We start from the raw sequence: 15,605 nt of genomic DNA, 5'->3' as shown, positions 1-15,605 counted from the left end.
CAATCTTACCTGCTGGCTTCGAAAACTAGTTACTTTAACCACACCCGCCAACTACAACACTGTTACAACGGTCATTACGGGGCGTTCGGGTGGGCGCTGGCACGTCTGCGCACTACGAACAGAAACCCCTGGGGAACCGGGTGATTTCCAGCCCCACACCCCAGACACTGCCGGGGCGGCCGTGCACGAGGGTCCCTGCCTCCCCGGGGACCTGTCTGCACGCAGATCCTGGGGGTGTGCAGTCCTTCCCTGGGGATTTCAAGCTGTGTCTCAGCGGCCCATCGGGGGACTTGGATTCTAAATAACTCGGGGGAAATCATATGGCTTTTCACGCAGAGACACGTCCAGAGGAAAACTCCCGAGGGGGACGTGGTCAGTAGGGCCAGGCTCGCCCCCGCCCCCTGGGCCCTGGGCCCGTCCGCCAGCCTCCAGGGTCGGTGCAGACACGTCGCCCAGCCCACGGGCCCACGCTCCCCGCCGTGGCCCCACAACAGCGGCCGGGTCGTGCCTGCCCTCACGCAGGGGCTTCGGGGGCCGGCCCCTCGGAGACCGAGTGCTCGTGCCCCCGGTGCGCAGGGGGGGCCTGACCTCACTGGTGTGGCCACTCCCCCAGACCTGGCCTCCCGTCCTGAAAACCGCCTCCGTCCTCGACGCGCCTCCTGCCGGCACCGCGTCCCACCGGGTTCTGCTCTACTCCATGGTCAGCCCTTTGGACTTGAACTCAGTGTGGAGGATCTGCGACAGGCACCTCCCGAACTCCTCCAGGATCATCTGCTGGGCCAGGCCCTCCGGGCGCTGCGCCCGCTCGGCCTCCTCGCCCTGGGCCAGCAGGCAGGCGCAGGTCGCCTCCACCACCTCCCAGGAGATGCACGAGGACCGCCTGCGGGGACGCGCCTGTGAGCCCAGCGGCAGGGGCTCCGCCGCATTTAGACACCACCTACGTGCGAGGGGACAGGCCTGTCTCGGCACTTTAAAGCATGGCACTGGTGAAAGTCGAATGGTGCCTCCCTAATACTGGAAGCTATTCATGGGAATAACATCAAGTATTAATTTTAGAGGAAAAACATAGAGGAAGGGAAATCTGTCAGCTTCTTGACATCCTTCTCGTGATAGATCCGCCCACAAACCCTGAGGCCCCGGCCCTGGCCCCGGGCTGGGCAGGAGGAGCCCCACAGATGCACCCCGGGCCCCAGCTGGCTCAGGGTCTGCACGGCCAGGCTGAGTGTCGGCCTCCCCCCACCCCCCGGTGGGGGCCCAGGAGCCGCAGGAGCCCCAAGAACACCCTCGTCTGCCGCTCCTGGGGACACACCAGCCTCCGAGGGCCCCGAGGAGCCCTGCACAGGGGCCCACAGGCAGCTGTGGTTGATCCCACAGGGCCAGCGACGCCCCCGCCCCCTCCAGCTGTGCGAGCACTGAAGTGCTCTGGGAGAACGCCACAGGGGGCTGGGCAGAGCCGGGCTGCGGCAACAGACAGTTGGTCGCTGGGACTGGCTCGGGTCTCCCCGTCCAGCCCATCCCGACACCACGCATGGGCGTGTGCCGAGGGTGGGAGAACGGGGCACCCCCAGTGGAGAGGCCCATGGGAGGCGGCGACATTGCCACCCGCCACCTCACGGGACATGCAGCCACGTTTTGGCCACCGTTCACAGACAAAGGCCCTGCAGGCTGTGGCGGTGCGTGCTGCGGGCGTCTCTCTCTCTAACCGACCCTGAACTTGGCTCTTCGACAACGTGAATCAATGGCATCTGCGTGCAGAGCCATTCTTTAAAGTGGACGATCTGGTCCAACACGGTAAGACCCCTGGCCAGCCCTTGAGGCCGTGAGGACCACCACATGGCTGCTGACGAAGACAGTGGGGGTGCCCGCAGCCTGTGTCCCTGCGGCTCTGAGCCGTGGCTGCAGGCGGTGAGGGGTGGCCGGGGTCTGCTGTCTGGACGCCACACCCTCGCCGCCTGAGGCCCGGGGCCTGCTGGGGGGCCCTGCAGGGCCCCCGCTGAGAGGACAAGCAGGACAGGGCAGCAGGGCCTCCCAGGGAGCTGCCGGGTGGTCAGTGTTGGTCTGGTGGGGGTCCCGGGGCCCTGCCCCCCTCCCTGGAGTGGCCCCACACACTCCCCCACCCCCACCCCACCCGCACAGACGGACTCTCCTCCCAAGGCAGCCCCGCCTCCCCGAGAGGAGGGCCGCTCAGGGTGCCCACCTCTCCACTCTGCACGGCGGCCGGCCGCCCTCAGCGCCTCCGGTCCCCGCGCAGGCAGGCGCGGCCGCCGGTGCTCTCCGCTCTGGGCTTCCCGGGCAGCTCTCGCAGCCGGCGCACTTGCAGACCGAAGAGCACGTCACTGCGGCCTGGGGGCAGAAAAATGCTTCCGTGAAGCGAGGCCGCCCTGCTGGTCCTCGAACAGTGAACCAGTTCTATCTGGGCTAAAGTAACCGTTTGTATTTACACGGGTGCAGTCTTCACACCAAAAAAGGCCCTCATGTGAGGAGGGCGAAGAGCATGTCCCCACGTCCCCACGCGGCACCGTTGTGGGGACGCACTGGCGTGCTGACGAGGGGGTGGGGAAGGGCTTTGGAAGCCTGGGCGACGTGGGTGGGAGTCCCCGGGGTGCTCTCTGCCTCCACTGGGCACTCGGGGGAAGCGCCCCCCCCCCAGAACGGGGTTCGAAGGGGGTACGCGTGCGGCAGCTGGCGCGCCGTCCCAGCCAGGGCTCGCCTCCTCCCCTGCTGCGGGGGCTGTGCGGCCCCAGAACAGGAACCCACGGGTGGGGTGGGGGCGGCTCCCGGCTGAGCCCCACAAGCCTGGGTCCAAGCCTTCGCCCACGCCGGCCCCGGGGGCTCCCGTGGCCTCGCCGTTCCTGCCCTGGCGCCCCCTGCTCAGCCCCGCATCTCAGCGGGGGGGGCCCCCGGTGTTCTGAGTGGAAGGTTCCTCTGGGAGTTCTGGTTGCTCTGTTGCCAGGGGCTGCAGGTCACTCACACCTCTCGGCGTCCTGTCTCTGCCAAGGTCTCGACTGCGCTTTCCAAGTCCGAGCCAGGGCATGGTGGGACCTGCTTGTGCAGATCTCTGGGTGCAGGCTCCAGAGCTGGGGGGCCCCGTCCGAAGCCTGACCGTCCACGACCCCCTTCTAGAGGGAGACCCACAGCTTCCCTGCTGAGAGGCCGACGCAGCCCCTGCAGGTGGCTTCTCTGCCCAGCACAAGCAGGCCCGAGGGTCCTGCCTCTTCCTCTTCCTTCAACACGAAGAACAGAGGCAGACAAGGGAGGGGAGACGCTGAAGGGAAAGCAAGCCCCCCACGGCCACGCGGTCTCCAGGGAAAAGCTCGCGGCCGTCCAGGAGCCGGTCTGCCCCCCCGGAAGGCCCCGCCCATCCTCACCTCTGAGGGGCCGGGGGCCGCGAGCCGGGCCGCCCACCCACTCCGAGCACCCGCCCGGCGTCCGCCTGGGCACATGCCCCCCCACTCTGCTCAGGGAGGGGGAGGCCCACCGCTGGAGACACCGGTCTGCGGCCATCGCGTGTGGCTCCCAGGGCCAGAGCTGCAGCCACGGGGCGGGGCCACGGGGCAGGCTCCCACGGGCCGCCTGGGCCCGTCTGCTTGATCTCTGAGGCACGTAATCTCCGTTACAGAAATGAGTCCGCCCCGGCCTGGTGGCTCAGGGGCTGGGTGTCGTCCTGCAAACCCGCTCTTTGCTCCCGTCAGACTTCCCTGCGGCCGCCGCTCCCCCCCCCCCCCCCGGTCCCACGGAAGCGGCTCCTCCCCCGTGACAGGAGCCGCGTGGCCCTGCTCGTCCCCTCCCGAAGGCCGCCACGCCGCCAGGCTCTGGCTTCCCCTGCGTTTGGGAGTTGCTCGCGTCCGTGGTGGGAGGTGAGCGGGCGGTGAAGGGGCCAGAGGAGCGGGGTGTCCGCGTGGACGCGTCTCCTCCCCGAGTTTCCGCCGCTCTTCCTGCGACCGTGGGCTCGGCCCTGCCAGCAGCTCGCGTGCACGCGACACGCGCCGCATCCCAGCGTCTTCCACGGGGTCCGTGTGCGTGTCGCCCGCAGGGCAGCCCAGGGCGCCCCCGCGCAGACTGGGGCACCCGAGGCCGAGCAGCAGGTGGCGGGCGACGGACCCCGATCCCACGGCCTACCGAGCCCAGGTCTCCCCGCTGCGCTGTCTCTTTGTGCAGCACAGCCGCTCCTGGCCGGCTCATTTACACGGCCCACCCGCTTACCTCCCCTCTACCCACACACATGCTGCGCATGCGTTTCTAGTAATGGAGGGGGTCGCCAGTCGCAGCGCAGGCCTGCCGGGAGGGGGTCCATGGTGCAGGCCTGCGGGTGGGGCACGGTGAGTTCGAGCCAGGAGTGCCCCAGGAAGCCCCCCAGGTCAAGCTGGAGGACCCGGCAGCCCGCAGAGGCTCCCTCCCGGCCAACACGCCCCCGGTGGGAACCGCCAGTCCGACGCCACGTCGGTGGGCGGCCCGGCGTGCCCCCTTCCGTCCAGCTCCTCCCTCAGCGCGGCGCCCGCGGCTCTGGTCCTTCCTGCCGCACTGCCGTGCGGTGTTGCCCCGTGGCCGCCCCTCAGCGCACGGACCCCTCAACCACGGACAGGCACTCGGGGGTGGGGCTGCGGTCAGTGGAGCCGGCGAGGACACTCTCGGCCGGTCTCTGGTGGGCACGAACACCCCTTCCCACGCACGAGCTGTGTTTTCAGGGACAGAATCGCTGGTCACAGTGCAGACGAAGGTGCGGCTCCAGCCGCTGTCGCCACGCAATCTCCCAAAGCGGACGCACCGATCCGTGTCCCCCCCCAGTGCACGGGCGCCACGTTTTCCAGCCGAGCTTTTCACTCCGAGGGGCCGGCAGGGCCTGCGCCCCCACGGAACATGCGAGGGGGCCCAGGCCACGTGTCTGTCATCTTCTGCCCCGGGGGTCCGGCTGGACCAGAGCTATGGGTTACTTTCAGCTGACGGGTCCATCCTTCAGGAGCCAGGCTAAGTGTTTCAGGAAAGACGAACAGACCGGCCAGGGCGCACGCAGTGGGACAGTCTCCGGCGCACAGGCGGCCTGGGGGCCCTCCGCCGCCCCCCCCCCCCGGAGCTGGGGCGCACCCGGCCGGGTCCTGCTGCTCTGGGGCGCAGAGAGGGGCGGGCACTGTGGGCTCCGCACGGGGCCCACGGGGCTGGCAGCCCGGGAGGGAAGCCAACAGTCTCCTGTCACCGGGTGCCCAGGACCACAAATCAGACGTACGAACGGCTGAGAGGCCCCCGCCCCGCCCCGCCTCCTCTCTGCTCAGTGGACCGTGCCCCCCAGCGTGGGCCTCCGCCGCACACCCGGCCCACGTCTCTCAGACCCCGACACGGGGCGGCCGCGCGTTCTCACACCAGGCCCCTCGGGGCCGCAACCGCCCCCGTCGGAGGAGGGAGGGCTCGGGGGGGCCCCGTTCGGGAGCGGGGCCCCACTCCGTGTGGAACCAGCCCCAGGGCTTCCCCTGTACCGAAGGGAAGACTCTCCGGAGACGGTTTTTGTAAGCATCTCAAGCACTTTTCAACCCTTCTAGACGCCTGTGTTCAGTGGGACGTTCTTTACCTTGATGGCCTTCAGCCGCTCGATCCCGTGACACAAACTGCTGCGGCAGTTGCAGCCGCCACAGCGGCCGCCGCAGTCCCCGGCGGCAAGGCAGTCGCAGCACCTGCGGAGACAGCAGCCCGGCGTGCCGGCGGCGGGGGCAGGCGGCACAAGCCTGTCGCCCAGAGCACGTGTGGCCCACACGACTCGTCTGTGACGCCCGGGCCGACCAGCCGGCCCGCACCGCGCTCCCCAGGGACTCGCCCAGAAGGGAGGGAGACCCCTCAAAGCATCGGCTCCTCCCGCGGGAGTTTGCAGAGCCAAACAGCCTCCTGGCAGTGTCCGTCTGTGGGGGGCCCGGGCCTCCCCCCACCCCCACTCCCCCACCCCCACCCCGCACTGTCCGGGAGCACAGCAGCGGGCTGGGGCGGAGGCATCAGGTGGTAAAGAGCCATCTTCCCATCAACTGTCCCCACCCGCCCGCCCGACACCAGGCCGTGGGGGGCCAGGGGTTCGCCCCTTGGCCAGGCCTTGACCGGGACGGACCTAGGGGCCTGGAGGCCGCACCTGGTCTAGGCTCTGTCGGGCTGCACCCTGTCACTCTGTGGGGAAGAGGGACGAGCGGGGGCGGGGGTGGGGCACGCAGCTGGTTTTGAGGACGGTCACAGATGTGCCCGCAAGGCCTCGCAAAGCCCGGAAGCGAGAGCCGGCCGCTGCCGTCCTTACCCGGCCACAGCTGGTTTGGGCGGCGCCCCGAGCGCTGGTCCCGCGGGGAAGGCGGACCCGTTGGCTGCGGACGCGGAGGCGGCCTCACCGAGCTGCAGGAGTGAAGGCACGCGTGTTCTGAGTCGGCCGTGTGCGTTACCAGTCCCACCCAGTCAGGCCCTCCATCCCGAGGAAAACGGCCCCTTTTCTTCCAGAGCTTTCCATCACAATCCCTTCACGGCCTCGTGCGGGACTTGCCCCGGGAGGACCGCACCAGCCCCCAGCAGGCCCCAGCGCAGGCCCCAGCGCAGGCCTGGGTATTCCACACGGGACCCCGTATCCCCACAAACCCGCAGGCTCTTGGCTATCTTCACGGGCACCCGCCTCGGCGCCGGTTCAGGCTGAAAGTCAGCATCCCGACCCCCCCCCCCCAGGTCCCACACCCAGCCCGTGCACGACACAGACCGCCCCCCCGCACTGCCACCGTGGGCTGAGCCACCGTCCTCACTGAGACCACGGAGATCAGAGGACAGCTGGGTCCCTGCGCCCCCCCGCCCTCCTCTGCGCCAGCCCCCTGGGGGCACAGTCCTCCACCCCCTCCTGCTCCTGCACCCGGCCCCAGCGGCTCCCCCTGGCTGTCTCCACAGCAGGCGGGACCCTGTCTGTGCTGCGCTGGTCCTTGCTGGGAACCCCCAGGGCTCAGGCCCCCTGGCTGTGAGACTGTGCTCAGGGCCCCCTTCTGGACGGAGCCGGCCAGCACGCCCTGTGCAGACTCGGAGCCTGCCTTCGCCTTCCTCCCAGCAGCCCCACCCCTGATGGCCGCCCTCCGCGGTCCCAGCGTGCAGCTGCTGCCGCAGGAGGGCAGAGTCGTGTGTTTCATTTTGTTTTGGGGGTTCACTTCCTGTTTGCTGGCTGAGGCGACCTCAGCGCTCAGCCCTGCACCCGCCGGTGGGAGGGGTGATGCCCTGTGTGTGCCGGGCTTGTCCTGGTGTGCAGCCCAGACACACACACACACACACACACACTCACGAGATCCCCACAGCACTCGCACTCCCTGTGGACATGCACGCCCCGAAACCACGGGGCGGCGACAGTGGCTGGCTGCGTGGGCCGGGAGTCACGGGAGGCACTTCTGGGGCGGTGACGTTTTGCAGCCGGACTTAGGGAAAAGCGCACATCTGTCTTACAGTTGTACCGGCTACATGCACAGTATGGGCTGATCACGAACGCACGTCAAATCTCAACAAAGCGTTTCCCTGACACTGGAGGGGGGTGCTGGTGGCAGGACCACAGGGGCAGAACAGTGGCCTGCAGGCCGAGGGGAGGCCAAGACCGTGTCACAAAGGGGTCAGAGGGCCATGCCCTGGACTTGGGCCGCCCCTCCCTGCGTCTGGTGCAGCGGGGAGAGGCTGGCCGGCGGTTCCCTGTCGGTCTTTCAGTGGAGGACGGGTTATATTGCCCGAGAAGTGCCAGCTTTGACAATCGACACTTCAAGAGACGATAATGCCCGACTGTGTTTTTAAAAATTAAGACGACGACTCACTTGTGTGATGAGGTTCAGTTTTGCTGGCACGGGCAAGAGGCGTCCTACCAGGGCGGTCACTGGCCTGGGGCCGTCTGCAAGGAGGACAGTGAGAACCGGCTGAGGCCACGCACTGTCTTCCCGCCGCTCGCACACGGAAGGAAGCACAGAACTGAAAATGAGCCACGGATTATCAGGTGCAGTCATTTAAACTATCTTCATCCTATTTATGCTTTTTTTCTATAAAAAGCTTCCAGGTCAATGATTTTTTTACCCCTCACACGCTTTTTCTTTGCCATGAAGCCACTGAGCTTGAGTGTCGGGGCCAGGCTGTGCGGGTCCCCCCACCCCACCCATGCTGGTGGGAGCCCCACCCACTGCACCTGCCCTGCAAACGCTGCCGGAAGCCCAGAGCTTTTATTTCCAAGAAAGCACAGCGACATCTGTTGGTCACCAGGTGAACTACTTCCAGTTTATGTGTGTTCTTTTTCCAGCCCTAAGGTGTCAGGATGTAAATGTTTATTAGGTTATTTGGACCTAACTTTGTAAGGACTGGAGCTGACCAATAGGTGTTTCTCTGGCCTGAGGGCGCAGCGAAGAACACCCCTGAGGCATGAGCGGCCTGCGACCTCGGTGTCTGGGGGCCCCCGTAGAGGGAGAGCTGGGCTCGGTCCCCTGAACCGCCCGCCAGCAGAGCTGGGGCTCGTGCGGCCTCTGAGTGCTGCCACCTTGAGACCTCGGTCGGGGTGCGGTCACTCTAGGGTGACGTTTGCAGCACCGCACAGGGGACTGGGCAGGGCAGTCGTGGTCGGACGACAAGGAAGCAGGTCTGGTGAGCACCACTCAGACCCTCTCCTTCCGCAGTCTGCAGGCGTCAGGACCTGCCGGGCGCCGGAAGGAAGGGCATTAGGAAGGAGCCCCTCTCTGCCCGTCTGTGTGGAGGACGGGGCGGCTCCCACCCACCGGAGCCCAGAGCAGAGCCCCGAGGCCCCGCCCCGCTCCTGCACGGTGGGGAAAGGCCGTGCCTGGAGGGCGTCTCGCTGTCCCGGGGTGAAGGCACCACGGGGGGGGGGGGGGGGACCAGGAGCCACACTCCTCCTCTGCACCCCGGACTCCAAAGGTCCCTTGACATGACATTTGGGTTTAGTGTTGATTTAAGTTTGGGGCAGGTCAGCGAATCATCTGATAAGGAAATTTCCTTAACGTTTAATGAGAAAATCATCCCGGTTAACCTAAGATTTAGAAGGACTCAGTTACATAGAAATGTAGACAGTAATGCCTGGTTTTAGAGAACTCATGTCTAACTTCTGTGAAAAGAACCCTTTGAATCTTCAACCACTCACGAGGCCTTTCAGGAGAGCCCACAGGGTACGTATGTGCCGTTTGTTACTCTTGTGCCGGCTTGAAGACGTTTCTGAGTAAACGAGCGTCCCCCAATCAGCACTTGCTACAGCTCTGTCAGCTCGAGGTGATTCCACAAAGATGTTCACACTGAACGTCAGTCCACAGCACGCCTGAGCAGCCGGCCTCGCAGCCGGCCTCCCACCCGACCTGGGGAAGGCCGGCGCTTCGGTGCGGCAGAGGACAGCGACCCGAGAAGTTGAGGCAGCCGATGCCGTGCACAGACATTAGCCCATAAAGACACTTTTCGGTTCCTGGCTCACTGCTACGGAATCCTAACGACCCGTTTCACTTCTGTTTTCCGTGCACGGCCACAGCACAGTCCCCGGCCGACACGCAGGCCATGTTCTCAGCCGGCTCCGTACCTGCCTGCGGAGACTCGCCCGGGTCCTGCCCACGTGGGGCCCAGTGGAGGGCCTGCAGCCCCGCCGCGCCGGAGCCATCCACGCGCAGCACTGGCGCGCCGCCCCGCAGCTGGCACAGCACCTGGAACGAGAGGCGGTGGGCGGGGCGCCGTGTGGGACGCTGGCCGGTCACGTGAGCCCACGTACACCGCCGCAGTCTGAGAGCACAGGGTTAACCCAGGACTTGAGCTTCCGTGGAAAACGGCAGGCGGCAGGTCTGCGGTCCACCTGTCACTCCACGACGACACGCTCTCGGGAGGGAACTGTTCCGAGAGACGAGCACCCGCTAAATGATGCACACGCTATCAGATAACACGTGGGGTTTTTAAATGTGTGTTAATTTTACTGTCTACAAGAACAACCTGGAGAGGTTAATTCGAGGACGGGAAAGGTCTAAGAAGCCCGGTCAAGACTCCTGGGCCCGACCCGCACTCTCAGGCCCCGCCTGTGAACACGTCCTCCTCCATGAGCCCAGCGAGCCCGTGAGCCGGTCACATCGGTGGGGCCCAGGCCAGCTGGAGCCCTCCCTGCGTGCAGTCCTGTCCCCGAGGCCAGAGGGCGGCGGCTTCTGCCCCCACACAGCGCCCAGCCTGACGGCAGGGGCTGTGGAGCTGCCGTGGGGCTGCCCTCGGGCTCCCTTGGTGGGAAAACCCCAGGGAGCGCGAGGACCTCGAGAACCAACGCCGCCGCCGCCGAAGCCACACGTGCAGAGCCTGCGTTAGTGAGGCGCCGACCCCGCCGGCAGCAGACCTGGGCACGGCCGTCCCACTCGTCTCTGGAGAGCTGAGTTTCAGCCATGCACACGCTCGCGCCCACACACACACGACACCGGGAGACAGGCTGGGGGGGGACGGGACCCTCAGGCCCCTGCCCATGCGCAGTTGGGGCTCCGCCCCGCCCCCACGGTCCCTGGAGGAGAGCCCATCGGGCTCGCTGGCCCGCGGGCCTGCCCAGACCACAGGCAGAGCGGCAAGTGCCGGAGGTGCCGCGGCCAGGCTGGGCCCCGCTGAGCTCTTCCTCCAGCGTCCCCGGTGAGGCACGCCCCTCAGGGCCATGGCCTCTTTCTCAGGGCGAGGTGCTGCTGGGGGCACAGGCCGTCCTGGGGGTCCGGCTCTTTGCTCACCGGAAGCTGGGGGCGGGCCCCCTGGCTCCCTCCTGGCCCATCCTCACCCCTAGTCCTGGAGGCCTAGAGGCCCCCTCCCAGTGCAAGCCGGCAGAGCGACACCTCTGCGTGCTCATCTGTGAGTGGAGAGGAAGGTAACGCCTGGCCTACAGGCCTGGTGACTCCTGAGGGTTAAAGGGGAGCAGCACACAAACCACAGCTGTCCCCACCGGCCGTCCTACGGAGGTGTCAGTCCACACTGTTGGGGGACTTGGGGGCGGGGAGGGAGGGAAGCGGCCGTGCCCCGCAGCCCTGCCCCACCCCCCTACCAACACGCCAACCTGGCCGCTGAGTGGGTGCCGGTCCCTGGGCCCACACTGATGGATGGGACTGGTGGTTGCCGGCCTTAAAATTACAGCCCGTCCCCATCTGCACTCGACTTGCTAGGACCGGCAGAAATGAGGCTCTCCGAGGTGAAAGGGGCCTCAGGGACAGCAGAGCCTTCTGCCCCTCCGGGTAGATGAGAGACCAGAAATGCTGTGTCGGCAGGACAGGAACCAGCGACTGAGACCCGCCCCCCCCGCACTGCCGGCGGCCGCGCCCCACGTGCTGGGGGCCGCACGGGCCGCCCGAAGGGCCACGCTCTCCTCGGCATCATTACCACGGGGCCGGTGTCCTGGTGGGACGCGGCCGAGGCGCCCTCCGCCTCCTGGGACGACGGGAACACGCAGGCCTCCGGGCACAGGGGGTTCTGCAGGGCAGCCTCCTCCGGGATCTCACTGGCGCCCCCTCCTTCCTTCACCTCCACCTGGAAAAGCAGTTGCTGCCTCAGAAATCGAGTCGTGGACACTGCGTCCAGCAGGGGCAGGAGACGTGGAAGTCTGGGGGAAGTGACGTCGTCGGAGCAGAGCGTCCTTGCCCTCCCCCTGCCTCCCTCCCTCTGGCTTTTCTCCCTGTGGGGCAGCAACTTATCCGCATCCGCCCACGAGGCGTGAGGTGTGATCTTGAGGTGGCCCTCGGTGTAAGTGACCGAGAAGACGCCCCGGTCGCCGGGTGCCCCTTAGGCTGCCCCACGGCCCCCACCCCACAGGCGCGAGCAGCTGAGTGGGGCCTCCCGGAAACACCGGCCCTCGGTCCCCGTCCTCAGAGCAGGTGCACCGGGCTGCGTGACACGTCCCGGCCCGTCGTTTGCCCGTTCCTGGTGGGGCCGCAACCCCTGACCCCTGCTGCCGTCTGAGCAAAGCTTGGGATGCATCGGGTGACGCGTTGCCGGCAACAGTTACAATGAAACAGCAACACTTTCCTGGGGCAACGCCCCCGCCGCTAACGAGAAACAGCGAGGGCGGGCGCAACTGCCAGCCCCGCCTTCCAGCTCTGCTCCGGCCCGACTGTCACACCAGCGAGACGGCCGGGAGCGGGGAGAGACCCCATGACATTACCGCACGTAGGTGGGATTTTTAAGAACTAAAGGGTCTCTTTAAAAAAACAAAACCCACCATGAGCACCGAGGGCTTTAAGGTCGGCGTGACCCCGAGATCCGTGAAGCACGCGAGGAGGCCTGGAAGCAGCAGCCGACTGGCGCTGCGTGGCCCACCCCCCCCACCCCCGGCCCCCCTGCCGCTGCCTGTGAGGGGACAGGCGGGTCCTTCGGAAAGGCGTGGGGGACCAGCTGCGCTGCACAGGATCCTCTCAGGCGGGTGGGGGTGCGGTGGGGGCCCAGCCAAATCCCCTCCCCCCCGGGGCAGTGGCTGTGCTGACGGAAACCGGGGGCCGGGGAGCGGAACCCACTGTGGGTCCGACGCAGTCGGCCCGGCTGCCCCAGCAGCACCGAAAACGGGCCGTGCGGGCTTCAGCTACGGCACCAAAGCGGTTTCACGGCCGCGTAATTAATTGCACTTCCCAAACTAGACGCTTTGGGGGACCAGCATCCCCGTCCTCGGGATCCCTTGCCTCCTATAAACGCCAGTGTGCTTGGTTTCCGCAAGAACAGAGCAGAAAACTGCCAGCAGAGGAGGGCAGCTGGCGGAGAACTCTGGGGAGTGTGCCAGCCTGCGTTACATCCGCTCGGAGAACAGAGCAGCATAAACGCCAAGAAGGGGGAATGTGGGAACCGGAGCCCTCCCCGGCATGGCATCTGTTGTCACGCACCCCAGTGACTGACACTCAGGGCTCCTTTCCGGAAGCCAGGGACAGCAGCCGCCAGGTCAACCCACTCGCGCACGTCCTGTCCCTGGGGTTGCCTGCCCTCTGCAGGGTTAGGCCGGGTTTGAACCAGGGACTCAGGCCCGGATCCACGGGCAGGGAGAATGTCTGGCTGGCTGGCTGGCGCATCTCAGACTACAAAGGGGCACCCCCTGTTTGGAATGAGAGACGCCAACCAGGGGGGCTGCCACTGACACAGGAAATCTGGGGTGCAGCCAGCGCAGCCTCATGACCCTACTCGGGAGGGCTCCAGGGGGTTCTGTGCCTGTTTCCCACGCGGATCTTACTGGAATGACGCGGACACCGGCGTGCGCGGCTCCTTCGCGCGCCCAGGCGCCCAGGGGCACGATGGCGGGGCTCCCGTGCGCGGTCCGCATGGGGGACAGGAAGTGCACGTTGTAGGGCTGCGGGGGCGGCGCTGCGGGGAGCACCGCTGCGGGGAGCACCGCGTCCTCCAGGGGGTCGAGCTCGGGGAGCCTCGGGAACTCCCCAAGCATGTCCTCCTCGCTGTCCTCCACCAGGAGCTCGGCTTTGGCCTTGGTCTTGCAGTCCACGCTCAGCGGCGGGTTGAACGCGTGCAGCAGGGGCCCCTTGGGGCCCGCGGCGCTCAGGTACGGGTCTTTGAGCACGTGGAACTCCTCCTCCTCGGCCCCGACCAACGCCGCGGCCTTCAGGGGCATGTTCTCGGACACAAACCCGCCGTCCGCACCGAACAGGTCTGGCACCATCGCCTCTTCGGGGCTGGACATGCCGCCGAGCAGGGCGCCCTCTTCCATGTCCGCGGACGGGGCCTCGGGCGGGCGGCGCCCCGGGCCGGGCGGGACCAGCGCGGGCCGCGCACCTGCAACGACGCGGCCCGGTGAGGCGGGTGCCGCGCCGCGCCCCGCCCCCACCCCCGCGGCCCACCGACCTGTGGGGGAGGGGCCCTGCCGCCCCGGGGTGGGGGGCATGCGCAGGGGCCCTCTGTCCCCCTCCCCACCTGCAGATCGGAGGCCGGCCCGGGCCCTGGGGACACCCGACGGCGGCTGGGGGTCTCAGGTCGGGAGGGACCCCGAGACAGGCCTCCTCAGAGGGACGCACGGACAGCCTCGGGTTGCGTTTCGAGAGCGCAGGTGGCCGTTGACGGTTGAGGAAGGGGCGGAGTCAGGAATAGAAGTGGGCGTGGCCGGGGAAGCACGAGGCAGTGGGCGGGGCTTGGAGGGCGGGCGGGCGTGGCCGACGGTGGGTGGGAGGGGCCGGCAGGTGGGTGGGAGTGAGCGCGCGGGGGGGGGGGGGGCCAGGGAGTGGGATGAAGGCCCAGGTTAGGGAGTGAGACACAGACACCCACCCGGAAGGGGCGGGGCGCTCGGAGAGCCAACGAGGACCCGGAGCGGCTGTCGCGTGGAGGTGGGCAGGGAAGGGCACTCCTGGGCTCAGCAGCTCCAGGCTCAGGTGCGGACACACTGAGGCCCTCCGGCCTGCCTGAACGCAGCGCTGGTGGGACTCGGTAGCTTGACTTCTGACCTTAGTCTTTCAAAGGTACCTTTTCTGCCCCCACGCTCAGCGGAGCCAGTGCGGGAGCTCCGCCAGTGGACAGAGGGCCAGGGCCTTGCGCCTGCGTCTTCCCAGCGGAGGAGCACACACCACACATCCTTGGTGCTGGGGCTTGGGACCAGTCCCCAAAAACTGGGGACTGACTGTCCCTAGTCAAGTTTGAGCAACCCATCGTCGACGACTGGTGTTGGGGGGTGGCGTCTGACAAGACCTGGAAGTAACAGACAAAACTCGCCCTAATGGGAGGCACTCTTTGGGTGGGGAGCGAGGTAAACCCGCCCTTCACAGAGGAGTCAACACTGCAAGGCGTGCAAGCTCGGGCAGGGCGGCGGCCTGCCGTGCCGGGTCCACCCAGCGGCGTTGACAGGCGCTCTGGGGATGGGACCCAGGGGCGGGGGGGCAAGGACAGATTCGCTGTAACTCCCGGGGACCGTTTCATGTGCTAATAATATGGACTGGGCGAAAATTAAAATGTGAAACATCAACTTCCCAACTTCATTTTTTTTTTATTTAAAATTTTCAAACAGCCAAGACAGCGACACTGTACACTACTACCTAGCGGTACACGCCAGCATCAAGAAACCCCGAGAAGATTGTCTGTGGCTGAGATTCCCAACGCGAAGGGACGACCTGAGCTGTGCTGGGGCTTATCTGAGAACCCAGCCTGGGACGCCCCAGCGGAGCTCCGAAGAAATGCCATCCCATGATCCTTGTTGGAATTTCCCTGCCACGTGAGTGAGCTGAAGCCGGTTCCCAGCAGCCAGTGCATCACCAACGGGACCGGACGTGAAGCCCACGGCTCGGAGACCTCACCTCCCGGGCCCGCCCTCCCCGGGGCAGGACGCCACGGAAGGCTGTGGGGGCTTCCAGCGGAAGCTAGGAGAGCTCTTTGTTATATTATGTAAACATAAGCCCTCCGGCTGGAACATGTAAATGCCAGATAAAGCTGACACGCCCTCGAACACCACGCTGTCCACCGCCTGCTGCCTGGCCAGGCGGGATCGCCGTGAATGAAGTCTTGTCAGCCCTTTTCCCGGGATTTGCATACCGGTGTGTGCGGATGGCTTTACCCTCATGTTAAGGCTGGAATCATCACCTCACACTGAACTCAGGTGAGTGCAAGGGTAGGGCAGGGTGCAGCGTGGGCTCCCCAGACTACAGGGACCTAGAAGGCCGCTAGGACGAACCCAAGAGCCC

The 15,605-nt window shown here is 66.6% G+C and overlaps 1 protein-coding gene across 1 annotated transcript; it reads right to left on the bottom strand.

Annotated features, from left to right (window-relative positions):
* Window positions 1-3: 3 nt before the first annotated feature.
* Window positions 4-13,651, bottom strand: TESMIN (testis expressed metallothionein like protein). Its single transcript, XM_045855359.1, has 8 exons — window positions 13,163-13,651; window positions 11,335-11,481; window positions 9,533-9,653; window positions 7,788-7,861; window positions 6,266-6,357; window positions 5,561-5,663; window positions 2,198-2,343; window positions 4-880 (listed from the first exon to the last, which is right to left on the bottom strand). Exons 1-8 carry the CDS (start codon window positions 13,649-13,651, stop codon window positions 691-693), a joined length of 1,362 nt encoding a protein of 453 aa, XP_045711315.1. The 3' UTR covers window positions 4-690.
* Window positions 13,652-15,605: the final 1,954 nt, after the last annotated feature.

Source organism: Phyllostomus hastatus, unplaced genomic scaffold, assembly GCF_019186645.2.
Source record: "Phyllostomus hastatus isolate PE091 unplaced genomic scaffold, TTU_PhHast_1.1 phas_scaffold_11, whole genome shotgun sequence".
NCBI classification, from domain to species: Eukaryota; Metazoa; Chordata; class Mammalia; order Chiroptera; family Phyllostomidae; genus Phyllostomus; species Phyllostomus hastatus.
The sequence above is the reverse complement of the archived record's forward strand: the minus strand, read 5'-3'. Positions and strand labels throughout refer to the sequence as shown.